Source organism: Protobothrops mucrosquamatus, unplaced genomic scaffold (genome assembly GCF_001527695.2).
Source record: "Protobothrops mucrosquamatus isolate PMUCROS unplaced genomic scaffold, P.Mucros_1.0 scaffold46, whole genome shotgun sequence".
Taxonomy (NCBI): Eukaryota; Metazoa; Chordata; class Lepidosauria; order Squamata; family Viperidae; genus Protobothrops; species Protobothrops mucrosquamatus.
The window spans coordinates 288,300-315,906 of record NW_015386428.1 but is presented as its reverse complement, the minus strand read 5'-3'; the positions used below and the strand labels follow the sequence as shown (position 1 = coordinate 315,906).

The window sequence follows — 27,607 nt, the reverse complement described above, 5'->3', positions numbered from 1 at the left end:
TCCTCGGCGGCCCCGAACGGCATGGCGGCCATGGCGAGCCCGGCCCGAGGCGGACGCGCGCCCGATTGGACGGCGCCGCGGCGGGGAGGGGCACGTGACCCCCCTCGGGCCCGCCTTCCTGCCGCCGGGCGGCTTCCTTGCCCGCGACGCCGCGGGCGCCCCCTCCGGCCGGGCGGTGGCAGGGCAGCCAAACGGCAGCCAGCCCGGCCGAGCCCCCTCCGGCCCCCGGACGCTTCGCCATCGGCGCCCGGGAGAGTCTAGCGCGGGGACGGGGACGGGAAGAGGCCGTCCGTAACCGGCTTCGTGTCCTTGTGAGCCGCGACTTGTAGAGAGGGCACAGCCTGGCTCGGTCTAATGGAAGGAGTCGAAGTCAAGTGGCAGGTCTCTTCCAGAACTAGAAGGATGGACGGAAGAGACCGAGCGGACGGAAGGGGGGCTGTGAAACGGGGGTGAAATGGTGGAATTCTGAGCCCCAAAAAGTGAATATACAGTGCGGGGGATGGAAAAGTTCCCAGATTTAATTGGACAATTTAAACTAAATTGTTTCTCCCCAGATTGCTCTGTTGGCCAGGCAAACCAAAGTGGGCAAGTTATTCCCCATTATTATTTCAGTAATTTCTAGAGATTTAGAAATCTTTGATGGGTAAAGATGTTAAACAGCTGAATTGTATACGCCAATGCCATTGGTTTCCCAGCAGAATTCCTATCTCAGACACTCCACTCAAAATAGGCTGGAGGACACGGAATTAATTTGGAGTAAAAGAGATCAGAGATACATAATACACAATAACTGTAAGATTGTCTTGCTTGCAAAGAAAAAATAAAAATCAGAGCTCTCATATTTTACACATCCTGGCCAGGCATTTTCTGAACTGAAAATTTTCACCTTATTTCAATTTAAACTTGAAGAAACTCTCATATTGAATGGCAACCTGACTTTTCAAGAAAACTCTTATTTTAAGAATGTTTTAATTTTTTAATTACAGTTTGAAAGTATGTTTGTTTGGCCAAATCCGATTGTGTGCTGAACTCAGTCCAATCGCTATATAATCGTCCTGTGAGTGTTTTTTCCATTCCTGGAAGCATTTTATTTTAATAATAATCATAGGGGATTCTTTATTCCAAATTAACTTTATTTCTCTCATTATCTCAGCTATCCTTTAACCATTAACACAAATCCATGATTCACTGAGACTGGAAAGTATGGAAAATATATTGTAACAATAGATTGCTAAACTGCACCTCCGCTAAGCTATCAACTGGCATTCGAAAAACCAAGTGCCAAAACCAAGGAACTGGGCAAGAGTAATTAACCACACAAAGAACCTGTTCAGTTACACTTTCGGTCACACCCACAAACAGGCTGCCCAGACACCAGGAAGAACAAGTGAGGTTGACTTGTTGACAGTTACACACTAGAACCAGCATGTACGCAAACCCCCACCCCAGCTTACACTAGAACCAGCACATACACAACCCGTGCCTCCCCAAACCCACACAAGGACCAGCCCCCCCAATAAAAAAATCTCTGTACACCATTTTCTCTGTAGTCTACCCCCAAGAGCAAACCTCTTTGTTACTGGGAAATAAATGAATCATCTCCTTTCCACAGCAGTGTGCCTCGTGTCTTATTTGCCTGCATTCTCCCAGTTCAGAGAAAAGGACCCAGGTAAAAATTATCTTCACCCCAGGAATCCCAGATTCACAGAAGATAGGCTCAGTTACTGGAGGTGTTTTCCAGGCTGCACCCTCTCCCAACCCTCCTTAATTTCTGCTTCTTTGCTTGTGGGGCATTAGTGATTTACCCTCTGTTTACCAATGTGGAAACAGGGATGTTTCTGACTACACTTCTGATTGTTGTTTTAAGTACCCTAATCCAGAGTCTGCAGATTCAAATAGACCCTGGAGCCCGAACCAAGGTCAGCCACAGCCTGAGAGGGACCTTGGCCACATCTTCCAGCTTGATGGATGGACCCACCCCGCTTCCCTCCTTTGGTACTACCTGGACGTCTGATCCCAGGGTCCCAGGGACCATTCACCTCCAGGGCTCAACTGGGTGCATGAGGACGTATAGTGCCTATCGGTACAGATACAGATACACTACAGATAGTCCTTGACACACAACCATTCATTTATTAACTATTCAAACTTACAATGGCACTGAAAAAAGCAACACGATTACTCGCGTTTCCTGGGAAGGGAGGGATTTTTGACAGCTCAATGTTCCTTTCCGTATTGACTAACCTGGGAACATTCCAGAAGGTTGGGAGGTTAATATTTCCCTTGCAAAAATAGCCCACGTTATTATAAAAAGCCGTTGGACTGAAGCTCCGCTAAAGGCACACCCAGCTCTACAATCAAGAAACTTGGATGACAAAGGAGTTCTACAGTAAAATAAATATAACGTTTATATGATATCATTTACAAACATTTATTATAATCAATCTAATCAAGCCACTCTTCTTAAGCCATAATCTGGGTGCCCAGGGCCAGCGGGAGCCCCTCCAGCTGCCCGCTCAGCAGGCCCTTCCTTCGGGGGACTCGCCCGGAGGGGCCCCTGGGCAGGCGGGGTGGGGGGATCAGCGCTTCTCTGCCAGCCCGGCTTCCCCGCTCCCCGGGGAGGCCGGGCCCAGCAACGGTTCGCGGGCTGCCGCCTGGGCGAGCCCCAACTCAAGGCTGCTGGAGAAAAGGGGGCCACAGAGCCGGACGGCCGAGGGGAGCTGCCGTTGCCGGCGGGAGGCTGAAAAGGGGCAACACCCGCCTGCCTTTCTCCACCGCAACTCTTCCCTGAATTAGGGTTGCCAGGTGTCCACTATTTGAGTGGACAGTCCACTTTTTTCACATTATGTTCACTATTTTTTTTCACAATAGCGGACAAGCAGGGGGGGGTTAAGTAGTAAAAAAGTAAAAAAAGTAGACTGTACAGCTTTAGATTACGTACCATTTCATCCTAAAGCTTTTGAATAAAAAAAATGTCCACTATTTTTTTTCACAAAATAGTGGACATTTTTTTTATTCAAAAGCTTTAGGATGAAATGGTACGTAATCTAAAGCTGTACAGTCTACTTTTTTTACTACTTAACCCCCCCCCCCCCGCTTGTCCTCTATTTTTTGGAAGCAGACCTGGCAACCCTACTTCCCTTCGTCGCATCCCCGAGGAACCGACGCCCCTCCGTGCGCCCCCCTCGCCCTCCTTCCCAGCGGGGCGAGCTCCGGGGCGCATCCGCAGCCTCCGACCCGCTTTGGCGACGGGGCGTCTCCTAGCCGGGACGAGGCGAGGCCAGGGAAGCGAAGGGGCGGGCGGGGTGGAGCGCTTGGCCGGCCCTCCTCGCCTCGCCTTTTCCCGCTGCTGCGCCGGCGGAGCTCCTGGCTGACGCGCCCAGGTAAGCGCTGCTGGCCGCGGGGGTAGCGGCGGCGGCGGCGGCTTCCCTGGTCCCGGCCCGGCCGCTCGGCACCCCCTCCGCCGCCTCGGGTCTCCCGCCGTCGGGGCCGAGCTCCTCTCCGGAGCCCGGGGCTGGCTGGCTGGACGGCGTCGGTCTCCGAGCTGCCCGGGCGTAGCCGACGAAGCTCCTTCCTCCTCGGCGCACCTGGGAGCGGCCGTTCCGCGCCGCGTCTGAGCCGCGTGCCCAGCCCCGCTCGGCCCGCTCCTCGATCCCGGCGACGGGGGAGTGACCGGAGCGCGGCTGACCGGCGGGTGCAGGCAGCCCTGCCGGCCGCCCGGGGCTGACGGGGTCGCGGCGCTGCCCTCGGGGCCGCCTGAGCAGCGATGCGACCTTTTGCTCCCTTCCTCCGGCCGCAGGCGGGCTTGGCCTCCAGACTCTTTCCGCCCGCCCGCCCGGCCCCTCATCCAGGCAGCCTGGCGGTCCCCGGGTCTCCTGTGGCCCTGGGACGGATCCGCCCCATCCTGGCTGGGGCTGAGAAGGGCTAGGGCAGGGGTAGGCAACCTTGGCTCTTTTATGACTCGTGGACTTCAACTCCCAGAATTCCTGAGCCAGCACAGCTGGCTCAGGAATTCTGGGAGTTGAAGTCCACGAGTCATAAAAGAGCCAAGGTTGCCTACCCCTGGGCTAGGGGGACCCCGGGTTGGGAGCCCCCCAGGAACTGCCCATCCAAAGAAAGGCCACCCCCAGGGAAGAAGCGGCCCAAGCGCTGCCTGCCAGCCTTTAAGGCACCTTCCGAGTGCGGGGAGAGCCCCGGAGCATTGGCCCGAGGGCTCTAGAGTGGATCTTTTCTTTAACCAAAAGGACACAAAGCTCTTCCTTTTTTTTGTAACGTATTTTTTTTATAAGTTTACATTTCATAAATGCTTGATAAACAATATGTTGTCTGGGTCTTATCTTAATAACACGTAATAAAATCCTAATCTCTATCTTCCCGTTTTTTCAGCCATTGGTAAAATACATCCCATATTTGGAAATACACCGTATATATATATATTTTTTTAATCTTACGTGTGTGTCTGTCCGTTTCTGCACGCTCCTTGATCTGCTGAGACTTAGGGAGGGTCGGGGAAGGTTAGTGCTAACTCCAGATCGCACCAGACAGACAGAGAGTGCTGAAGGTGCCCCGAATCCTGCCTTGCAGGCAGCCGAGAGCCGGTCCCAGCCACGGCAGAGGCTCCTTCATGACGGCCCCTTGAAGGGCTGGGCCGGGGGCAGCATGGAGCTTGAGCGGTTCAACCTGGAAGATGCCCCAGACACCTGGCGGGAAGAGGAGCCTCGCGAGGAGAAGAGCAGGTGCCCCTGGATGAGGTGCAGCAGCGTCCACAATACCGTCTCCAAATGGATGCTCCCTGGAGAGGCCAGAGCGACCTACCTGGAAAGAGCCAGCTGCATTCCACCACCCGTTTTCATCCTGTTTATCAGCTTAGCTGAGGTAAGAAGCTCTGTGCATTTCTAAATCGGCATGTCACGGTTTTTACCATTCAGGAATTTCTTGTTTAATCTAATGCGTTGCTAAGTTTGGAGACCCCCTGATCCATAGAGTTGGTTTTCATGAACTCTAATTCCTTTTTAACTAGTGTTATTTCTTTAAAAAAAATCATCACAGAGCTTTTACTTCTCATTTTAAGGGAATGTTTCATCAGTTCCTAAAAAAAGGAACTTATCGACGGAATAGGGTTGCCAGGTGAGGTGATAAACTCACCTGTCAGGTGAAAAAAGTGTAATACAAGTGATAAAAAAAAAGTGTTTTATCACCTGTAAAAAAAATAAGTTTTCGAAATACTACTTTACCATGCATTAGATTTCGACATGTCAGATGAAAAAAATGATGAATTGGGGGGGGGGGCGAACAGGCGATAAAAAACCTTCGTCTGGACCGTTGGGATCGACGGAAAGGACCTTTCCACAGGGATCCTCACCTGGGCCTTCTCTCCGTTCTGGTTTAACTGCTTCGCAAAAGGCGCTCGCTTACCTTACTTGTTTTCCCCCAAATATAAGGCTGTCTCTTTCACCCCAAGAGAAACAAAATAAAATGCCAGAGAAAATCCTGTGAAGGAATGTAGTCGTGTGGGTTTCTCAGAATAGGAATATTTTTAATACAATATTAACGTTGGGCTGTTTTAATTATATAGATGGTAGGTTTGAAAGCTGTTTTCAGAATTGATGGAGTATTGGAGTCGTCTATAAACCTAGTCAAATAAGTAAATAAACTGAGCTTTACGAAGAAGATTTCCTGAGAGAGAAAAAATTTGCAGAGATTCCTTTTCTTTTCCAGCAAAGTGCTAGGAAGGATAGTTTTCTGTGAGATGCCAAGCAACTGATTGCAGGCTTCTTGGGACCACAAAGCCATGGACCTAAGGGCGTGACTCAAAGGGCATTGCTGAATCTCTACCAAAAAATCAGTGTCAAAGTCTGCTTTACAAGATTGCTGAAAAATCCCTGCTTAGAAATATAACTAAGAACACTTTCTTCCTTACACTACCAGTATCCCATTTAAGTGTTTAATTTTGATAGTTTTATACACAGAGGGAAACTTTAAAAGAGAATAAGAACGAGTGGGTTGTGACGGACTCTCATGGTAAAGAAAGGACAGACACAAGGCTGCCTCGAATGAGAGTCGAGAGAGAAGAAATCCCAAGGTGAAGTCTCTCCCCCTGGCTCTCTTTTATTAGCATACATCAAAGCAAATTGCAGGCAGAAGGCTTTAGGCAAGGGGGGTGAGACGGGGGTTGCAAACAAGGGAGTTTAGGAGGTTAGAGACAGCCAAAGTTTTACAAAATGTATCTTATCTAATACATGGCATAAGCGACTAACAGTTCGCAGTAAAAGTTGCCATTATGGTTCGCATTGAAAGGTCTTATCAGGAAGTGATAATATTATAACTTGTGTAGACAGCACTTTTGACTTGTCCCTTTGTACTCTGTTCTACGTGTGTGCAGCTGCTAATTGCAACCTAACACGTAAGCATAAAGAATGTAAGATTAAGCATACTGAAGGTTACAAGATGGAGTGACTTATGCTATATTCCAACAGTGGGTCAAAACGATAAAGAAGTAAACTCAGATATTAAAGAACTTTCCTGCCTCCGAAACATGATTTTCCCCATGTGAAAGAAGTCTTCACAGGATGGATAGCCACCTGTTCAAAATGCTTTAGGTTTGCATTTCAGATTGGCCTAAGTCACCTCTAAAGACATCTATGATTTTATGAGAAATAAAAAAGAAATTATATACCTAATTTAAAAAGGGGGAAAGAAAAAAAAGTATCAAAACATATTATCATATTTAAAACAGACACCTTGATCACATGGAATAATATTGAGTGAATTTTGCATTTTACTCATTACCAGATCAGAACAGAGAATCAAAATCACGCCATTAATTCAATCAGGTATGGACTGAAGGGTTTTTTCTCTTGTTTATTTCCAGCTGTCAATATTCATTTATTATGCTGTTTGGAAGCCCCAGACTCAATGGATCACGCTAGAAGTGGGAATCTGGGAAAGTCCACTTATTTACAGGCCTGAGAAACGAAAAGAAGCCTGGAGATTTTTGTCTTACATGTTTCTGCATGCTGGGTAAGCAATCTGTTATGCTCATGTTGATAGGTGCTAGATGAGGCCCTGGGCATGGCTTTGTTATTCTACTTTGCTTTCCATTGGGACTGAAGCTGCTTTATGGCTTTGGGCTAAGAACACACCTAGAACCCGTGGAACCGCTGCGCTCTAATTGTATTTAATTACTTCACTGCCACTTACGTTGCTTGCCGTATTCGTATAATTATGCAAAATGAATATGAATATTTACAGTATATATTCATTAAATTTGTATCCCATTTTATCATTAAAATAATCTCAGTGTTCTTTTTTCTGGAGAAGATAAGTATTAATTTCAAATTCACCTTTCCTTCTGCAGCGTTGAACATATCATAGGGAACCTTGTTCTCCAGCTTTGCCTGGGGATTCCCCTGGAATTAGTTCACAAAGGACATAGAGTTGCAGCCGTGTATCTTGCTGGAGTAATTGGAGGTGAGTCGTGCCAGAAAAAGGCTTGGTAGCAATTAGCCCACTTTTCGATACAAAGCAGCATGAGAGAAATAGCCCGTGGAAACGCTGGGGCCTGGATGTGAATAAAAAAACATCTTACATTTTAACTTGCATGTCAGTAATCAAACTTAATAGCTGCTTAGTTATAGGGGAAGGAGTGGCAGAACCTGGGGGCGGAGTCAAAAGAGGGATCTGCCCCGAATCTCTATGTGGTCACAAGCGGACTAGGTCCAACCCAACCTTGAATTCCATTGATATTTATGTGCATAGGCATCAATTGCAATACATCACTTTAATTAGACCTTTGGGTGTGGCACTGATCCTTTGGGCCTGACATTAGTCATTCCAAACTGCCAGTATTACCTTCGTTAATTGGCCTAATTCTCTTAATAGGTTCTTTGGCAAGTTCCATCTGTGATCCTCTGCTGGGTCTTGTGGGAGCGTCAGGAGGTGTCTACGCTCTGATTGGAGGATACTTCATGAATATTCTACTGGTAAGGGGGTTGCTTGGACATGGGGGGAGGGAGATAGGATTTCCCATTGCAGTGAGGCAAACAGATATTGGAAATTAGGGTCATTAAGCCAGGGCTACCTGCAGAGATAAAACTCTTGAAAGAAAACTGTCCCCCTCACTGCTTTGGGTCAAAGTTTTCATAATCTAAACCTGGGTTTACAAAGTCACAGAATATCATCCACAAGATGGCTGAAACATACATCTGTTTGTGGGTCTTCAGAGAAAAAAAATGTCTCAATATGGAAATTAGCTTACAGCAAATACAGGCAGTAATAATTATTCTATTCCTTTGTGTTCTCTGAGCTTGGTTGTTTGCTTGCTAAGTAACTAGGTAACATCATCTCACGTTTACCCCCCCCCCCCCAAGGGTGTTACTTCCTCTTATATACAATAGTTTGCCCTACCAGTGTTGGTGAGCGTATAGTTTTCTCTTTGATAGTTCCTTGATTAGGGCATTGCTTTCTGCATTATTCTTTGTCTGGGGTTGATCTTTGCCTACCTGGATGTTGGCTGCTGGAGAGGACACATTCTGGTCTTTTTGTTTCCTTAGTTATTTTTATTGTTACTTTTGAATGGTGAGTAAATGTGGTATATATTAACAGGGAACAAACTCCACACTCACTTGCATTGATGATGTTAATTAGTTGGGTAACGAAACGTCTGCAAGCAAATGATCAAACTCAAAGAGCATCAAGGATCCAACAGTTCAACCCTTAAGGTCTACTCATAATGTGAAATAAATGTAATTATTCACAAGTACCGTTGATTTAATAACCATGGTATTATAGATCAGTTTGGTCTAATAATAACATTATAACAATACCCCCTTGTCATGGGGGGGGGGAGACCTGCAATGCTCTGAGAGGTTGGGGGCTGTGTCGGCCAGAATGGGTTCTCCCAGAAGGGTCAACCCATGCCAGAAAGGCCAGACTAAGCCTAGTGCTAACCTCTTTAATATGGTAAGAAAACAGAATCCTACACCAGATCAGTCATCACCAGGTCAACAAGGACCACATCAGAAGTTAAGAGTCCCTGGGCATCTGTCGTCGGTTGGTTAAGGGACTCAGGAGATGGCTGAGCAACCAGGGCCTAGGCCTGTAGAGTTATTGGAGGAGCATCAATTACAGACAAGACAAAAGCAAACTGTGTTTCAAAATCACACCATTATGGCCTACAATTATAAATCAGAACCAACAAAGCGGGACTAAAAGTGAATGTCTGAACATTGGAAAATAATTTATCCAGACTCAAATATCACTGAACAACAATGAGCAGATCAGAGATTCATTACCAGAAATAAATATTCAGGAAAGCAAAACTGGAAGGGATTCAGAAAAATTATGAAAATGAAAGACCCAAAGCCAAGAGTAGAATGAAACTCAGATAATAGCAATTTGGAAATATTGAACTACACACATCATAGGTTAGAAGAAGTAATAATAGTAGAAACAGTATAGGCCAGGACTGAAACAACCTCTGAACCGATCTCCTGACAAGAATTAAAAGAGAAGATTGTGACATATGCAGAATTGCCAGTAGAAAACTGCTGGCATTGAAAGTAGTGCCCAAAACAGACCTATAATAAAGGATGTGGACAAGGCATTTGAAAGGATTAAAATAACATCTATTGAACAGACCAATCAGTTTGTCTACAGTACAGCAGTGGTGGTTACAGAACAACTGGATACTGAAATTAGAAAACCAAAAGCAAAATCGTATTCAGTCCCAAAGTGGAAGATCAGACTGGAAGCCAAAAAAAGAAATTAACATCAGATGTGAGTAATTTAAAAAAAAAACCCAGAAAAATTGAAGAAGCTTAGGAAATCATAAAACAACAAATAACAGCAATAACTAGGACAACTGAATGCTTTGAGGCATCAATCATCCAATTTAAGCAAAATCAGCTATTTCAATCAGACCAGAGGCAATTCTGCCAAAATATAAATGGCAATAGAAATTCTGGAAAAAAAATAAAAAAAGAAACAAGGCAGCTTTGGAAAACTAAGAAAAACTGTGTAGGTAATCTTTGACTTAGGACCATAATGGAGCTTGCCCATCCAGTTATCCAGGACTCAGCCCACTCCTCAGCCAGCTCTGAGGGTCATCAGTAGCACCCAATATACCTTACTGCTTTTTGCAAGATGTGCCCAACCAATGCGATGCTATGCGAGACTCTGCTTTCCTCCAGACTTCAAGCAGTGTTTCTCAACCTTGGCAACTTTACGATGTGTGGACTTCAACTCCCAAAATTCTCCAGCTAGCAATGCTAGCTGGAGAATTCTGGGAGTTGAAGTCCACACATCGTAAAGTTGCCAAGGTTGAGAAACACTGCGAGGCTACCAGGTGCGATTCTCATCATCGTCTAGCGCTGGCTGTGGAATTCTGGGAGTTGAAGTCCACAAGTCTTAAAGTTGCCACGTTTGGAGACCCCTGCTCTAGCGGGCTCCATTTGTTAAGGCAGCTCCACAAACAAATGGCTTGTGAGAATAAAACAGGCTTGCATGGTGGATGAAATGAAAAGTGAAACATAATGAAAAAAATAGTTGAAATAGTTGTCAAAAATGAGCAGGTTAAAATATTGTGGGATTACCGAATACAGACTGATAAAATCTTGGCTCAGAACTCACCAGATTTATCTGTGGTTGAAAAGAGAGTATGGATAATTGAGCCGGTAATACCAGGGGATACTAGAAGAATTGGAGAATAAAATTCTAATAGAATAGATCGAGAACTGAAAATCAAAACTGAAAGATTATGGCGTGAGCTGTGGTGATCTCTGGTAGTTATTAGCACACCAAAAAATCTTTGAAAGCATTGACAGAATTTCTGTCTATCAACTGCAAAAAGGCAAACTGCTTGGATCTGGACATACTATGTGGATACGACATCCCATACGCTTGGGAAGAACTGAGTGCAAATGAAAGCACACACCAGCTAAGGAGCAAGCAGCTACGACTTTACATTGTTGTGAACAGAGAATATAACAGAGCAATTTGGTCCAACTGTTAAGGCACCAGGCTAGAGACTTCTTTGTCTGGCTCATCTGAGGAGAACTGCCTAGTATGGTTGAAACTCTGGCATGGAAGTCATCTTGCTCAGAGCAGACAAGCCCCACAACCACATCAAAGTAGTGCTTCCTTGGGGATAAAAATAGAGCAGTTTGGTTTAGTGGTGAAGGCACCAGGCTAGAAACAGGACACTCTGTTCTAGTACTGCCTTAGGCGTGAAAGCCAGCTGGGAGAGTTTAGACTAGTCCAGGGGTAGGCAACCTTGGCTCTTTTATGACTTGTGGACTTCAACTCTCAGAATTCCTGAGCCAGCTGGCTCAGGAATTCTGGGAGTTGAAGTCCACGAGTCATAAAAGAGCCAAGGTTGCCTACTCCTGGACTAATTGCTCTCTCAGCCAACTCACCTCACAGGCTTGTTGTTGTGGGGAAAATAGGAGGGGGAAAGGGTATTAAGCATGTTCTCCACCTTGAGTTATTTATAAAAAATAAAGTGAGATTTAAAAAAAAAATTAAAAAAGAAAAAACTTAATTTACACTTACAGCATGAAAATATTAATATCCTATCAGCTGTTCCGTCATGGAAGTGGTGGACTCTCCTTTGAGGTGTTTAAACAGAAAATGGAAGTCCATCTATCAGAAATGCTGCCAGAGAGGGATCCTGCATTAGGCAGAGGGTCAGGCTAGGGAATCTTTTAAGACCCTTTCACATCTTTATATTCTATAATTCTGTGATCTTGATTTAATTCTTTGGTGATATAATTTTACTCTTTGATGAGTAGCTTATAGCTTGAAGTGGAATTGTTTTAGAGTTTGTTCGTATCTCTTCTTCTTTCAGAACTTCCGAGAAATGATTCCTCTGTTTGGAATTGCAAGACTGCTATTCATTGGCTCAATAGGTAACTTTTTTTAATGTGCTCTTCTCTGAGCGTCATTAAATTAGTATAGTAAAACTGGAGAAGTTGCCATCCTGTTTTTACTCTCCATGCTCAGGGAAGCATATGTGCACTTCTATTCTTCTTTCTCATGCCAAATTAGTCACGGGGAAAAAATTTGTATTTTGATATCCTCTTTCAGTTTGGATAAGGGTGGTATGTTGGGATATTTAAAATAAGCCTAGGATTAGATCATTGGGAGCCGTCACACCAAAGCTCTTTTCACCTATGCCAGTGGTGGCGAACCTATGGCACAGGTGCCAGAGGCGGCACTCAGAGCCCTCTCTGTGGGCACGCGCGCCGTCGCCCCAGTCCTAGGCCTTCAGCTGGGTTTTATAAAACCTTTTCGCTTTAGGCCTCCGCCGCCGTGTGCAAAAAAAAAAAAAAAAGGTTCAATCAATCAATTTCAACTTCTCACGGGAAAAAAAAAGATCTTGCAAAGTTGGAATTGATTGATTGAACTTTTTAGTCCCACCCAGTCTGCCGTTACCACCGCAGCCACGTCCACCCAATGGGCCACGCCCACCCAATGGGCCACACCCAGCCAATGGGCTACACCCACCCGGCACCCGACGATGCATAAGTGGGTTTTGGGTTGCAGTTTGGGCACTCGGCCTCTAAAAGGTTCGCCATCACTGACCTATGCCTTTTAAAATCATTAATAATTATCCATAACGTTCTGTTGGGATCTTGTGTGATGTGTCTGCAGCTGAGTGGTCCCCATTGCTTCTTAATGTAGCATATTCTCCAGCTTAAGTGAGGCAAGGAGGAAGGCTTCGTGGTGTGGTTTATGTGAACAGAGGGCACAAATAACGGGGCTGCTTTCCCCAAGATTACAATCCTGATGCCATCCAAGCTATCAGTGCTGATACGAAGACCAATCCTGTCTTCCCTCCTGGAATGTGATATGTTGGCATGCTACACAATGGGTTTGAGGGAAGAAAGATTATGAAGTAGGCCAGACAATTTTAACGTCTTCAGAGAATATGGCTCCAGCTATATAAGGCCTTTTATTGAGAGACTTAGATTTCACTCCAGGGCCAGAGGCAGCCCTCTGCCTTTTTAAATAAAACCTACCTACTTACTCCTTTGGGAACAATCGGTTAATGTGTAACACTCTGAAAGTTGGTTTCTGACCATTTGCGTTAAATTCCTAGTTGGAACAGATATAGGATTTGCTCTGTACAGAAGATTTCTCTCTCCTTCAGCTGGGATTCAGGTAAGTGCATATTTCCTGTTAAAAACTACGTTCACTCTCTTGGCTTGCTGGTTTATTTTGCTGCCAGTTCTGATAAATAATTTGGCATTCTTTTATTTTATTTTTCTTTGCAAGCTTGCATCAAGTACTTTTCCTTGCCCCTTTATCTGAATGTTGCATTTTCTCCCTCTATAATCTTGTATTACGTTGACTTGTTCTCTCCTCTTTTCCCTTTTCAGCACAAACTTCAAGATAATTAATTAATTACATTTTTATGCTGTCCATCTCTTCTGTGAAGTGACTCTGGGTGGCTTACGGGTTATAAAACAAATAAAATAATTAAAATATTACAACTATGCAGGTTGAAGTTTTGAAAACTGAACAAAAACCCAAATTAAGAGATGGACAGCATGGGGATGAGGTCTTCTTACCTGGCCAACCATCTCCAGCAGTGAGCACCTCCCTCAGGCTCCTAAGCCAATTGGTAAAGTCAAGTTTTAATACCCTTCCAGAACATCAAAAGGGTGGGGCTAGTTCTCACCTCCAGTGGTAGAGTGTTCCATAGGGACAGGTCCACAGTGCAAAAAGTTCTTCTCCTTCAACCCATCTGCCAGAGTTCCTTAGCAGATGAGATCCATAGCAGGTCTCTTCTGCTGGTGCAAGTGGAACAGGCTAGTTCCATTGGGGAGAGATGGTTCCATAGGTACCTTGGACCCATGCCATAGCTTTAAAGGTAACAACCAACACCTTGAATTGGATCCATATGCACACTGGTACAGCTTGCACAGTAATGAGGTTAGGACAGCGGTGGGATTCAGCCAGTTTGCACCAGTTCGGCAGAACCGGTAGCTCATTTTTTGTTGCCCAGGCCCAGAATGGACTTCCAGAAGCGGCATCCACAAAGACAACCGGTTGTTCACATATTTGAATCCCACCACTGGGTTAGGATTAGAACTAATCAAGTCCATGCTAGCAACTCAGTACTAGAAATTCTAACAATGATTGACTTCTGGCGTTCTCTATGAATAGAATCAGTAGAACCCAGCTAGATAATCTTATTCAAAGCTGCAGTTTGGAGATATGTTTTTAAGAGGCCCATTGACCTCTTTCAGTAAGGAAAGCAATTATTCCATAGAGGCCCTGAATCAAGCGTTCGCCTCGGAATTAGATACACTTTCTGAGTAGGATGAGCGAGAGAGAGAGGTGGACTTCTTTGAGTACAATTGCTCACTAGGATTTATTTGGGAAACCTTCTCCTTATCTTCTGATTTCCTTTTTGTGGAATCTCCACTCTTTATCCCTGTTTGATTAAGGGAGAGTCTATTACTTGGGAGCTGTTCTTGCAAATCCCTTTGCAGCTGTCCTTGTCCTTGCTTTGTAGTGCTGGAAGCACCAAAATCCTACCTATTTGCAAATATTTCTGTTTTGGTTTTCACTAATGCTGCAACAAGCTTTGTGTTGTCCTTTGGCTGTTTGCACCAAAGGCTGACACTCCAAGCATAAATACAGTCATTAAAATTATATATATATATATGTATGTATATGTGTGTCTTTTTTCCCCTAAGGTTTCCTTTGTGGCCCACATTGCAGGCGGCCTTGCTGGAATGTCAGTAGGTTATGTCATATTCAGCAATTTTGATAAAAATTTCATTAAAGATCCTAAATTCTGGATTTGTATAACTGCATTTTTAATATTTGTGATACTTGCTGTATTGTTCAACGTGTTTTTCTCACCAGCAAACCAGTAGAACGCAACATTCAATAACAGTGTATAATTCTGAAGGATAATTTTAAAAATCTTTGAAAAATGTGTTTTGTTTTCATATTTTCATAGTATCATCTTATATTTTGTGTGACGATAATATTTTAATGCAAAACAGCAATGCTTTTTAATTGCTGAATTGTTTCAACTTTCAGAGTCGTTATGATTTTATGGACATTCTTTTGTTAGAAGTTTTGGTCAGTAGCGGATCTGAGTTTTTAGCTCCCACTTGTATCCTCAGCGTCAGTATCTAGCTACCAGATCTTCTGTCGCCTTCCTTTATGACTTGATTTTTCTAAGCATTGAAGGGCTGCTCCAGTGACTCTTACCTTTGAAGGATATATGGCAAATTATTTGCACTGCTGTGCCATAGTTTCATTTGTACAAAAACTTGCCAATAACTGACAAGCTGATTGTGTGCGGATGGCCTGCCCTGAGAAAGGTGAAAGCTGGCTGGTGTCCATATGCTTTAGAAGAGACCTCTTCAGATCATCAGCTTACACTTCCTCCAGCATTACTTCATGCCTCATAAATGGGAATACTGGTTTGAGTGGACAAATGTATCCATTTTGAAAGGAGGCTAACACATATTTCATCAAGGGATGTTTCAGGCTGGGATATAGACCTGAAACAGCACAGACTGCACTTGTCGATGAAGGATGGGGGTAGCATGTCTATCCTTGCTCTGAAGGGACTTTGGTATTACTGTCCAATGACATTCTTCTGAACATGTATGTGTTGCGTGCACAGCGTTCTGCTGATTCTCCTCCCATCTCTGGAATTGGTTGCAATCAGTCTTGATGGGAGGATAGAATGGAGTGGAGGCTTTGCACAACTTCATTTTTACACCAGTTGTTCCCTTTCCTGGGTGAAGAGTACATGGATACTCCTGCTTTGATCATCTCTCAGATGGATTACTGCAATGCACTTTACATGGTGCTGCCCTTGAAGAACCTCCACAAGGTTCACTTGGTCCAGAATACAAAAGCAGAAGCAATTATGTTTCATTATATCCATATTATACCTTTGCTCTGCAATCTGCACGGCTCCCAATTTGCTTCCAGGCGCAACTACAGGTGCTAGTTATTACCTATACAGCCTTACATGACACAGGGACAGCGTATTTGAAGGATGGCCTTTACCCATAGTATTATGCTGGGCAGAAGGGGCTCACTCTAGGCCATTAATCATCGCTTGTTATATTGCAATCTCCCAGAAAGCAACCTTTTTCCCTACCTGTGCCTGCTTCCTGAAAGACCATTGGCCCAGAGTTTAGCTGCTCCTGACTCTGTGACCTCTCAGAAAGTCATGAACAGCTGTTTTCCTAGGCATGGTTGGTGAACAGTGTTTCCTGGAATCATTTTGTATTAGTTGGCTGATTATACATACATACATACACACATACATATATACACATACATACATACATATACATACACATGTACATATATATGATGATGTTGGGAGTTCCCAACGAAAGCTTGGCAATTTTAGTAAAGTATATTTTTCTTACTTAAATCCTCCTGGTGGTCGTGTATCATTTTGACTACAATTATGCCCAGGAGTCGCATATATACATATATATATATATATATTAATGATATCCGTAAAAATGCGACTCCTGGGCATATATATATAAAAACAATTTGTTGCATTTCCAAATCTTTGTTAGCTGCCCAGAATCAAGGTGGGTGGCCATATGAATCCATTTAGAGAAATAAAATTAAATGTTTAAATAATGGTGTGTGGTGGTGCTCCTTTGGTATGAAAAGAGAGAAACTCGCCCAAGCTCCCTCTTTAAACCGTCATGCAAGGAAGGAAAGAAGGAAGGAAGGAAGGAAGGAAAGTGCTTCTGCCACCCATAGCTACCTCCCAGACGTGCAGGATTGCCACTCTCAAAATTCCCCAAAGCAGCAAGTTTTGGGGAAGCAACTTAACTCCAGGTTACCCCTTAAACCAGGGGTGGGCAGCCTTGGCTCTTTTATGACTGGTGGACTTCAACTCCCAGAATTCCCGAGCCAGCCATGCTGAGGGGAAAGGGAGAGGTTTCCAAACTGAGCCATGCTGGCTCAGGAATTCTGGGAGTTGAAGTCCACCAGTCATAAAAGAGCCAAGGTTGCCTACCCCTGGTCTAGGAGGCTCACCGCTTAGAACAGGAGGATGTAGGCCAGGGATAGGCAACCTTGGCTCTTTTATGACTCGTGGACTTCAACTCCCAGAATTCCTGAGCCAGCTGTGCAGCAAGCACGTGTCCTCCTCCTCCTCCTGGCGGGGACAGCGGGAGGCCCCGCCCCCTTCCCCAAGGAGAAGACGGAGGGGAGGACGGCGCCGGAAGAGGAGGGGCGCGAGGGGGCGGGGCCAGCCGGTGTCTATGGCGACGCGCGGACGCCGCGACGCGCTCAAGAGGCGGGCGGCGGCGCACGCCTCTTCCCATTTCCTGCGCGGGGGCCCCGAGAGCAGCCGCCGGAGCAGCAGCAGCAGCAGCAGCAGCGGGGAGAACCGAAGGCGCCCATGGCCAGCTACAAGGTGAGCAGCGCCGCCGGGGCCGGGCTGGGGGGCTGCGGGGGGGAGCCGCGCTGACTCCCTCCCTCCCGCCTCCCTCCCTCCTTCCTTCCTTCCTTCCTTCCCTCCCTGCGGTGTAGGCCGCCGACTCCAAGCGGGAGCAGTTCCGGCGCTACCTGGAGAAGTCCGGCGTGATGGACACCCTGACCAAAGGTAAGGCGGCTCGGCGCTGGGGGGGCCGGGCGGGGCGCCGCTCGGTTCCGCCCGCCGGGTCGCCAGCGCCGCTTCCGCTTTCTCGCCCTGCAGTGCTGGTGGCGCTCTACGAGGAGCCCGAGAAGCCCAGCTGCGCCCTCGAGTATCCTGCCAGGCGGGCCGGGGCTGGGTGGGAGAGTGGGGAGGGGGTGGTCGGGCAGGGCCGGGAGACGCGACGGCCCTTAACTCCTCCAAGCTTCCTGAAGCACCACCTGGGAGCCGCGGCACCTGAGAACCCCGAGGTGGAAGCCCTCCGGCTGGAGGTGGCCGAGATGAAGGAGAAGTACGAAGCCCTCCTGGAGGAAAACCGGAAGCTGAAAGCCAAGGTAAGGCGGCCCCGGCCGTTCCCTCCGGGAGAAGCCGCGGCCAGGGCGGCTCCTGTGCCTGGGGAAGAACTAACCACCTCGCCCTCCTTTTCAGCTGGCCCAGTACGAACCGCCGCAGGAAGAGAAGCGGGGAGAATAAGCCTTGTACCTGCTTCAATAAAACATCTGGAAAGTCTCTCGTCTTGCAGCTTCTTCTTCTGGCGGGGCCCAATTGTTTTACTTGGAGGGTGGTTCAGGCCGGCCCCTCTCCGTGCAAAGCTGAGCAACTTGTTCTGCAAGCATTCAAGGCTGAACAAATGGCGGTTACAGCCGGTCTTTGGCGTTCTGGCCACCCCAAGCACGCCTGTGGTCACAATTTGGGCACTTGGCAACAGGTCCACACTTACAACTGATTGTAGCGCTCCACCATAGCAGGTTCCCCATTTGCAACCTTCCTTGCAGGCTTCCCCTAACTCGCCTGTGTCACCTGTGCCTCCCCGGCCAGTCTGCACTTGGGCTGGTGCTTCCTGACCGGTTTTGGTCCCCCCATGCACCCTTCCTACCCTACACCCTCCCCAATTCACACTGTACCTCTTGTGTACCCTTCCTGATCTGCACCCCCTAGTTCCCTCCCCCAACAGGCAGCAACCACTTGCCTGCCTGCTGTCCTCGGACGTGCAAATTTCTGCCATCTTCTCCACTATGATTGTGGGAAGCCAGGGGGAAGTAGCCGTACCTAATAATGTGGGATTCAGTTAATGATGGTACCTTGGGCTACAGAGATTCCCATTGCTAAGGGATACGTTCATAAAGGCACAAGGGCATCACTTAGTGACGGTCTCCCAATTGCCACTAAGTTGCGGATTACTTATATTTCTAGGTATCAAAGGTTCACACATTCCCCCCATAGAAATATATTCATGTTTCTTTCATTGTAAAGTTATAGGTCAGTGACAGTGTTAACATATTCTGGAATAATTGCTAATATTACAGAATTAAGCTGCCATTTACTAGGAAAAAAGATGGAACGTACCTAGGATTGGGTGGTAGAGTGGATAAAATAAGGATGTAAAAGTTAGCATCACTTCACGTTTAGAAGTAATAAAGGGTTTTGGCAATAAAGGAAAATTAATAAAAGGCTGAGAAGCATAGGTGTAAAGTAAGATAAACTTTTCTAACCAGTTAAATCAGCCAAAAAATTATAGAAGTAGTAGAAATCTAATATCAAGATCCTTTTTATAATTACAAATGTAACAAAGTAGTCTTTAGAATTAACTACGTTTATACGTCTATTGGATAAATAGATAGTGTTATTAGACTCAGTTTAAAACCCTATTATAGTCCGGTCTTCCTGTCCCACGTCCGGACTCTGGCGGGCGCCGATGGCGAAGCGTCCGGGGGCCGGAGGGGGCTCGGCCGGGCTACGACGGCAAACCGACGGGACGGTGGCGGGCCGGCCTCCCCCGCGGGCGCCGCAGCGCCCGTTCCTTCGGCGGGCCGCCGTCCTTCCGCCCGGGCTCCCCCCAGTGCACGGGGAGGGGCGGCGCCGCGGCAGGTTAGCCCGCGCGCAGGCGGAGCCCGGCCCGAGCGGTACCGGCGGTACGGCAAGCCCCGGCGGCTCCTGCCGGCGCAGCTGCTGTCCGGCGCGGCCTTGCCCGCGGGCAGCCTGGGCGCGGCCGACGCCTTCCCCAAGGACTTCGGGTACGGCGCCGACGAGGACGAGCTGGCGGGCGAGGACGACGGGGCCGAGCTGGCGGGCGGCGGCGGCGGGATGGGCATCGCGGGGCCCGGCGGCGGCGGCGGCGGCGGCGGCGACTCCTCCAAGCAGCCGCGCATCCTGCTGATGGGGCTGCGGCGCAGCGGGAAGTCCTCGATCCAGAAGGTGCGCGGCGGCCTGGCCCGGGCGGGTGGGTGGGTGGGCTCTGCGGGAGGGGGGGGGCTGGCGTGGCTCCCCGGGGGCGGCGGGGCTCCTCCCTCCCCCTCCCCTCCTCCCCCCTGCCCCTCCCGGGCGTGCCCCGCCTGACCCCCCCCGCGCCCTGTGCCTCCGGCAGGTGGTCTTCCACAAGATGTCCCCCAACGAGACGCTCTTCCTGGAGAGCACCACCAAGATCCACAAGGACGACGTCTCCGGCAGCTCCTTCGTGAACTTCCAGATCTGGGACTTCCCCGGCCAGATGGACTTCTTCGACCCCGCCTTCGACTACGAGATGATCTTCCGCGGCACCGGCGCCCTCATCTACGTCATCGACGCCCAGGTGGGGGGGAGGGGGAGGGGAGGGCCAAGTCGGGGGCTGCAGGCGGAGGGGCAGCCGAGCCCCCCCCCCAAGCCTCCTGGGTGGGACGGCATGAAGGGCTCCTCAGCTCAGCGGATGATGCAGCCGGCGCTTCCGACTCTTTCCTGGGCTTCCCTCCCGGCTTCCTCCTTTCTTCCTCCCGACAGCGCTGCTGCTGCTGCTGCTGGTGCTCGTCCGCTTGGCCTCTGAGGGGCCCGGAAAGGCCCCGGGTCGGAGCTGCTCTTGGGAGGCGGGCAAAACCTGGCCCAGCCCCCTCGCAGGTGTTCACGGTGCCCAGTGAGTGAAACTGACCCGGCAAAAACAGGCCTTCCGTTTCTTTTGCAGGACGACTACATGGAGGCGTTAACCAGGCTCCATATCACCGTTTCCAAAGCTTACAAAATCAATCCAGAAATGAACTTTGAGGTTTTTATTCATAAAGTGGATGGCTTATCAGACGACCATAAGATTGAGACTCAGAGAGACATCCATCAGAGAGCGAACGACGATCTGGCTGATGCTGGCTTAGAGAAACTGCATCTTAGGCAAGTGACATTTCTGTAGCTTCTTACATGCTTTTGAATGGCGGTTATCAGTTGCAAGTTGGGGTGTGGTGGGGAGCAGCAGAAGCCTTGGGAGGGCCAGGGCAGGCAGGCCTGGGGTCCTGCTCCGCTTCCAAGCCCATCCCAAGCACCCTATGCTCCACTTAATGACCTGAACAGCCAAAGCCCAGAATATACTTTTTCTGAATCTGAAATGCTGTCACGGTTAGCAATTCTACTTTTTCTGGGAAATTATATCAGCGGTTGTATTATTTCGGCCAAAGAGCAGGTAATATGTGAAAGCACTCAGGTAACTAATGAGAGTTCTTTTCTTTTTAGCTTTTATTTGACCAGCATCTACGATCACTCAATATTTGAGGCCTTCAGTAAGGTGGTGCAGAAGCTCATTCCACAGCTGCCCACTTTGGAAAACTTGCTGAATATCTTTATATCAGTGAGTAGCAGTGAATTACTCCACATGTCTCCAGGGCAAATCATGTCGTGAAAGTTAACAAATGAGGGATTTCCGTTTAGGGGATGGTGAAACTGACACCCAGAGATCTTGGGAAGAACTTTTGCCTCCAAAGCAGAGGTGGGTTGGAGATTGCTCAATCGTGCTGAGCTTAAACAGATGATTTGGTTTATATTAGACGTTTTAAACGAATAATCTTCATACATTGAAGATTTGGATTGGACGCTAGTAACATTATTAAAATATGTGGTGTGATCAATACTTGCTTTATATTAAGCGCGTACTTTACCTCCTTAGTTTATACAATAAAGTATTGCAAAATAAACAACAGGAAATAGATGGTGGGACAAATGTGGGTATTTGGGAGATGTAATCTTAACGTAAACCTGTCTTTCCATTTCCTGAAGAATTCGGGGATTGAGAAAGCTTTTCTTTTTGACGTTGTCAGCAAGATCTATATTGCAACAGACAGCTCCCCTGTTGACATGCAGTCCTACGAGCTGTGTTGTGACATGATTGACGTTGTCATTGACGTTTCTTGTATATATGGGTAAGTAAATCCTTTAGAAGTACGGAACAACCATCTCGAAAGAAGCTAGTGACTTCTAACTACTTAAGAAGATCTTTTGCAGTTCAGGGATATTTTGAGAAATGCAAGATAATCTTAAAATTGTGAAGGTTTTAGTTTAAAAGGTGGGGGACGCTCTGCCGCCTTGCTTATTGTTGGCGTAATTTTGCCAACAAAACTTTGTCCAGGATTCTGAGCGAGCGTCCTTATAAACCCTGATATGCCTCACATCATGATCACAGGACAGGTATTTGCATCAAAATATGACTCCTGCCCAGAGTCACCTAATTGATGAGATGGGCAACATGTAAATTTAATGAATAAATAAAAATAATAAAGGTCATTAGTATTGCGGTAAGCTGACTTTATATATTAATATAAGGATATTTAAATATATTTGGTGATCAATCAAGCTAAAAAGCAGCTATACATTTCTGAAGTTGTAAAGTGTAAAAATTTTAAATTTGTTCTAAAGTCCTGTTCAGTTGCCTAAATATAAATGAGACATCTAAGTTGCATCGAATTTAAGCGCTCAGTCTAAATCTCAGATATGCTAAACAGTCTTTTCTCCTTCAACCAACTCTAGGTTAAAAGAAGATGGCAGCGGTAGCGCATACGACGAGGAATCTATGGCAATTATTAAACTCAACAACACAACTGTTTTATATTTAAAAGAAGTGACAAAATTTCTAGCCTTGGTGTGTATTCTTCGAGAGGAAAGCTTTGAACGCAAAGGTAAGGAAAGAGCTTAATTTTGTTCAGTCAACCAATCAATCTTTATTACTGTCGTGGATCAGCAGCACAAACAGCTTCTGGAATCCCCAGTGAGACCTTTGGAGCTCAGAAAAGGGCCGATACGTTTCAGTTTGCAAAGCCCCCATATCTCACGCCTCTCGTTTTCTGAGATTTCCCCAACTGGCGTCTCCCCTTCCCTTTCATCCCAATCCCCCCTTTTTTCTCTTTGCAGGCTTAATAGACTACAATTTCCACTGCTTCCGCAAGGCCATCCACGAGGTCTTTGAAGTGGGCGTTTCCTCGCATCGCCCCTGCGGCCATCAAGCAAGCATTCCCGGTCTGAAAGCAGTGGCTCACAATGGCACCCCGAAGGAGGACTGAGTCGGGATGAGTTGGTGCTTGCTTGCTCATCCTGCGCCTGGATCGGGCAGGAGCAGCAGCACGGAGGGAGGGAGGGAGGGCTGCCCGACTCCAGCCGTTTATTTTGGAGCCAGAGGAGTCTGCCTTGTGGACTGATCCTCAGCGTCCATACGGACACCCGGAGGGACTGCGAGGAAGCCGAGATGCAGAGCGGCGGCTTTCGCTGTCCTTTGGCAGGCAGGCAGGCAGGCAGGCAGGCAGGCAGCCTCTCCTCCAGGTGGGAACTTCCTTGTTTGTCTCAGAATTCAGCAGCCGGCGATGTGCTTCAGGGGCTCTGAAACTCAGGCATATTCCATAATTTATTTGAGTACACACTCAGCACATTCCACGTGACTTATCACACGGTTTTGTGGTAATACCTGAAAAAAGTAATATATCCTGTGACCTCTCCTTAACAAACCCATGGAATGAAAGCGCTTATCTGCTTTTCTGGCTCTAACTGTCGTCAGAACTCTTTGAAANTTCCTGCACGCATCGTTACGCTAGTTTTTGAAGCGTCTTCGGGCAGCGCTGGCTCCCTCGGCTAGGAGATGAAGATCATCCACTAGAGTGGGACAGGACTGATCAGGAGAAATCTTTACCCTCTCCCCAAGTGATTCCCTTCCACCCCGCCATGGCTAGTATGGCTAGCACTCGTTCAATATTTCATTCTTGAAGCCGCATGATCGCATAGAGGGTCGTTTTATTTTTTAGAAAGTAGGTTCGGCTTTGACCAGAATGGAACAGGATGGGTTTTGGTTGCTGGAATTTGCAAACAATTTTGCTCGTTTTTAACAACATGAGAAACTTCCTTCCATAGGAACACTTTCCGTGTGATGAAATGTTTTCTGTGAATCTTCCTGTAGGTCGTCTGTGTTTTGGCATGTAAATGCCATTTTCTTAATGATGACAGCTGTTCCAGAGTTTCAGACTCCGTTCTCTACTCAAAATATCAATTTGAGTTTGTTAAAGACTTAACAGATGCTTTAATACTCTTCACAGGTGATTGTATTCTGCCAGAGGGTCATGTCCAGACCAGATATGTTCCCAGACTACATTAATAAAATATCTTTATCTCAACAAGTGTTTCTCTTCTGAATTAAATACAAGGAAATACAGGCTTTAGTGTCCTGTGGGAAGTTGTAAACTCACAGGCGTTATAATAATTTTGTGGCTGCAGTTCAGTTGCTAATTAATACCTTGCAGAAATTAGGCCGCCTGCTTTATTGTGTTTTCTTTCAACTTGTAAGCAAAACCAACTAGCTGTTTTTGCCAAACAGTACTGTGTATTTTCTTGTGACAGTTTTTTAGAATTGGAATACCTTCTTTGGTAGAAATTTCAGCTTCCAAATATTTTGCTGTGTGCATACTTTTGCACCAGTTATATTTTTCTTATTTTGAACCTAAACACTGCAGAGGATATAATCACCTTTGCAGAAAAATGTATAAGAAATACTTACGGAATTAGCGGCCTGCAATTGATACGGACATAAAGCCATGTTGATTCAAATGATTTGCACCAAAGCATGGGTTTCACTTCGAACATATAGAAACTTTTAATTTACAGGGCAATGAATTAAGGTGATTTGATCACCAGTAACATATTTGAATATGCTGTATGTGTGGCAAATCTTCAGTGAATATATACAACCCAATACATACATCAAACGTTAAAACTGTTACAATGTGGAGCAGTTTCTCCACATTTTTCAAAAGGAGATATTTCAATAGCTACATAATAGAGATGCTGAAATAGAATCTACATAGCAGTGGAGTGGATTATTTTGATTGGTTGATCATATTTATGCACTGCCCATCTCGCTGTATAAGTGATTCTGAGCAGTTTGCAAGCAAAAAAGACCATTAAAATCCTTACAAAAATATGCGAAATGAAAAAGACGGACAGTGTCCTCAAACCACCAACCATCCCCATGTCGGTGTACCACTAGTAGATCCCCATGCTAGTTGGCAGAGCCAGATCTTGAAGAGATCTTCCTGAAGAGTAGAAGCCAACCTCACCTCCAGGAATGGTCCATAGGGTGGTGGAAACAGCAAGAAAGGCTCTCCTAGACCCCCAAGTCAAAATTCTTTAACCAATGGGACAAGGGCAGGACAAGAAACCATGGTTGGAAACTGACCAAAGAGAGAAGCAACCTGGAATTAAGGAGAAACTTCCTGACAGGGAGGACAATCAGTGGAACAGCTTGCCCCTAGAAATCGTGGGTGCTCCATCACTGGAGATTTTTAAGAAGAGACTAAACAGTCACTTGTCTGAGATGGTATAGGTTCTCCTGCTTGAGAGGGGGCTGGACTAGACCTCCAAGGTCCCTTCCAACTCTGTTATTCTGAGTTTCCTATCTACGGCATCTTGGTAGTTTATCCAGTTTCAAGAAACACATGCTTTATTCAACAAAAGCACAAATCAGCACAAAGGCACTATCTGGAAAATAAATTCAGGCATTACACTTTGAGAATCATTTAATACTATGTATACCAGTAGTGGCGAACCTATGGCACGGGTGCCAGAGGCGGCACTCAGAGCCCTCTCTGTGGGCACGTGCACTGTCGCCCCAGTCCTAGGCCTTCAACTGGGTTTTATAAAACCTTTTCGCTTTAGGCCTCCGCCGCCGTGTACAAAAAAAAAAAAAAAGGTTCCATCAATCAGTTAATTTCAACTTCTTGCGGGGGAAAAAAAAGATCTTGCAAAGTTGGAATTGATTGATTGAACTTTTTAGTCCCACCCAATCTGCCGTTACCACCGCAGCCACGCCCACCCAATGGGCCACGCCCACCCAATGGGCCACACCCACCCGGCACTCAACGATGCATAAGTGGGTTTTGGGTTGCAGTTTGGGCACTCAGTCTCTAAAAAGTTCGCCATCACTGATGTATACTTTTTATTCTACTCATACAGGAGCAAGTTGCAATAAATACCTCTATACATCACAGGATGGCAGTAGAGCTCCACAAAAAGTTTAGTTTGACAAATCTTTGGCTAAACATTTATTTCAAGAGAGGAATAAATTGATTTCGAATACAGAATAACTCCAGAGTTGGAAGGGACTTTGAAGGTCTTCTAGTCCAACTCCTTGTTCAAGCAGGAGACCTTATGCCATTGCAGACAAATGGTTGTCCAATCTCTTCTTGAAAGCCTACAGTGATGGGTCTTCTGTCACCAATGTTTGCTTTTTTTTCTAGAGGAAGTCTGGTCTACTTTTTCCCCTGTCCCTGGTACAGCTAATAATGTTCCTTGTCCAGGTGTCTGCATGCTTTCTTCCAAGGAGAGCTTATAAAATGGACTATTTCACTCCAGTGGGCCTGGACTGGACTGGGTTAGCTTTCCTTCCTTCCTTCCTTCCTTCCTTCCTTCCTTCCTTCCTTCCTTCCTTCCTTCCTTCCTTCCTTCCTTCCTTCCTTCCTTCCTTCTTCTTCTTCTTTCTTCCTCTGCATTTTTGTCTATAACTGGCATCCTCTTTCTCCCAAGCGATGGATTTCTCTTTATTTCACGGATACAGTCATGAAGGTAACAGGGGGAACCTCTTACTGTTTCAGCTTCTCCACCTATTTGCACGAACTGCCTGATGGCATAATCTAAACCTTTTCAATATGGAGCATCAGAATAGCCTTTTCTGTTGTAGAACAATTCTTCAACCTTCAATAAGAGATTCTTTCAGTTCTTTACTTCCAGACATCAAGATGGTATCAGTTGCACCAAAGTTTTTTTACCTTTTTTCCTAACAATATTAATTCTAGTTCCTATTTGTTCTAGACCAGTATTTCTTATTATATAACTTCTTCATGTAAATTAAACCAATTCACCAGTGGAGCAGCTTGCCTCCAGAAATCGGAATCATGGGCACTCCATCACTGGAGATTTTTAAGAAGAGGCTAGACAGTCACTTGTCTGAGATGGTATAGGTTCTCCTGCTTGAGCAGGGGGCTGGACTAGAAGACCTCCAAGGTCCCTTCCAGCTTCTATTCTATTCCATATTCTATTCTATTCTATTCTATTCTATTCTATCCCAACAAGGTAATAGTATGCAATCATGGCACATTCTCAGCATGTAATCTTTGAGGTCCATATTTTGTCCTCTTGCTTTCTGGTTATTGGAAACATACAAATGCTTCAGCTGACAGATATAATGTAGCAGCAATCTTGAGATACCTAAATGAATGTCAGAAAAAGTTTTCCTGATGTCTATCATTGTAGAAGGCAAGGCATGGAATAATGGCTGTGTTACATCAAGGCATGTTGCTGAAGGTTATCCATTTTTTTTTCTCAAAGTAAGAGCTGCTCAGCTGTGGATCCCAGAGATGGGCGGGAGGTGGGGGATGATGGGCTCCCTTCATGATACGTGGTCGAGCAGAATCTGGACAGTCTGTTGGGAGGCAGGGAGCTGGATACAAGGGGCTCTAAGGACTTTTTAAATTTTAAGGATAATCCTATAATAAATAAGGGAGAACCTACTATACACCGATTTCTGCCCATAATCTAGAGTTAAATGGTTTGTTAAATGATGGAAGCATATATTTGTTTCAAAATACTTTCTTGGAAACATCAAAAAAAAAAAGGGGGGTAATGTCACACATTACAGTACCATGTGAAAAAAAAAAAAGATCAGATCCCCAAATCTCCCATTTCATATGTCCCCAGATA

The 27,607-nt window shown here is 46.2% G+C and overlaps 3 protein-coding genes across 3 annotated transcripts; all 3 read left to right on the top strand.

Annotated features, from left to right (window-relative positions):
- Positions 1–3,361: 3,361 nt before the first annotated feature.
- On the top strand, positions 3,362–14,931 carry RHBDL2 (rhomboid like 2). Its single transcript, XM_015811636.1, has 8 exons — positions 3,362–3,383; positions 4,585–4,875; positions 6,872–7,020; positions 7,358–7,470; positions 7,882–7,982; positions 11,846–11,906; positions 13,100–13,161; positions 14,706–14,931. The coding sequence occupies exons 2-8, from the start codon at positions 4,660–4,662 to the stop codon at positions 14,886–14,888; spliced, it is 885 nt and encodes a 294-aa protein (XP_015667122.1). The 5' UTR covers positions 3,362–3,383; positions 4,585–4,659; the 3' UTR covers positions 14,889–14,931.
- Positions 14,932–17,373: 2,442 nt separating this feature from the next.
- Positions 17,374–18,157, top strand: MYCBP (MYC binding protein). Its single transcript, XM_015811666.1, has 5 exons — positions 17,374–17,428; positions 17,545–17,617; positions 17,711–17,759; positions 17,853–17,982; positions 18,077–18,157. Exons 1-5 carry the CDS (start codon positions 17,414–17,416, stop codon positions 18,119–18,121), a joined length of 312 nt encoding a protein of 103 aa, XP_015667152.1. The 5' UTR covers positions 17,374–17,413; the 3' UTR covers positions 18,122–18,157.
- Positions 18,158–19,717: 1,560 nt separating this feature from the next.
- RRAGC (Ras related GTP binding C) lies at positions 19,718–22,935 on the top strand. The gene is made up of 7 exons (XM_029283285.1): positions 19,718–19,843; positions 20,013–20,216; positions 20,580–20,779; positions 21,116–21,230; positions 21,656–21,798; positions 22,403–22,551; positions 22,784–22,935. The coding sequence occupies exons 1-7, from the start codon at positions 19,733–19,735 to the stop codon at positions 22,930–22,932; spliced, it is 1,071 nt and encodes a 356-aa protein (XP_029139118.1). The 5' UTR covers positions 19,718–19,732; the 3' UTR covers positions 22,933–22,935.
- Positions 22,936–27,607: the final 4,672 nt, after the last annotated feature.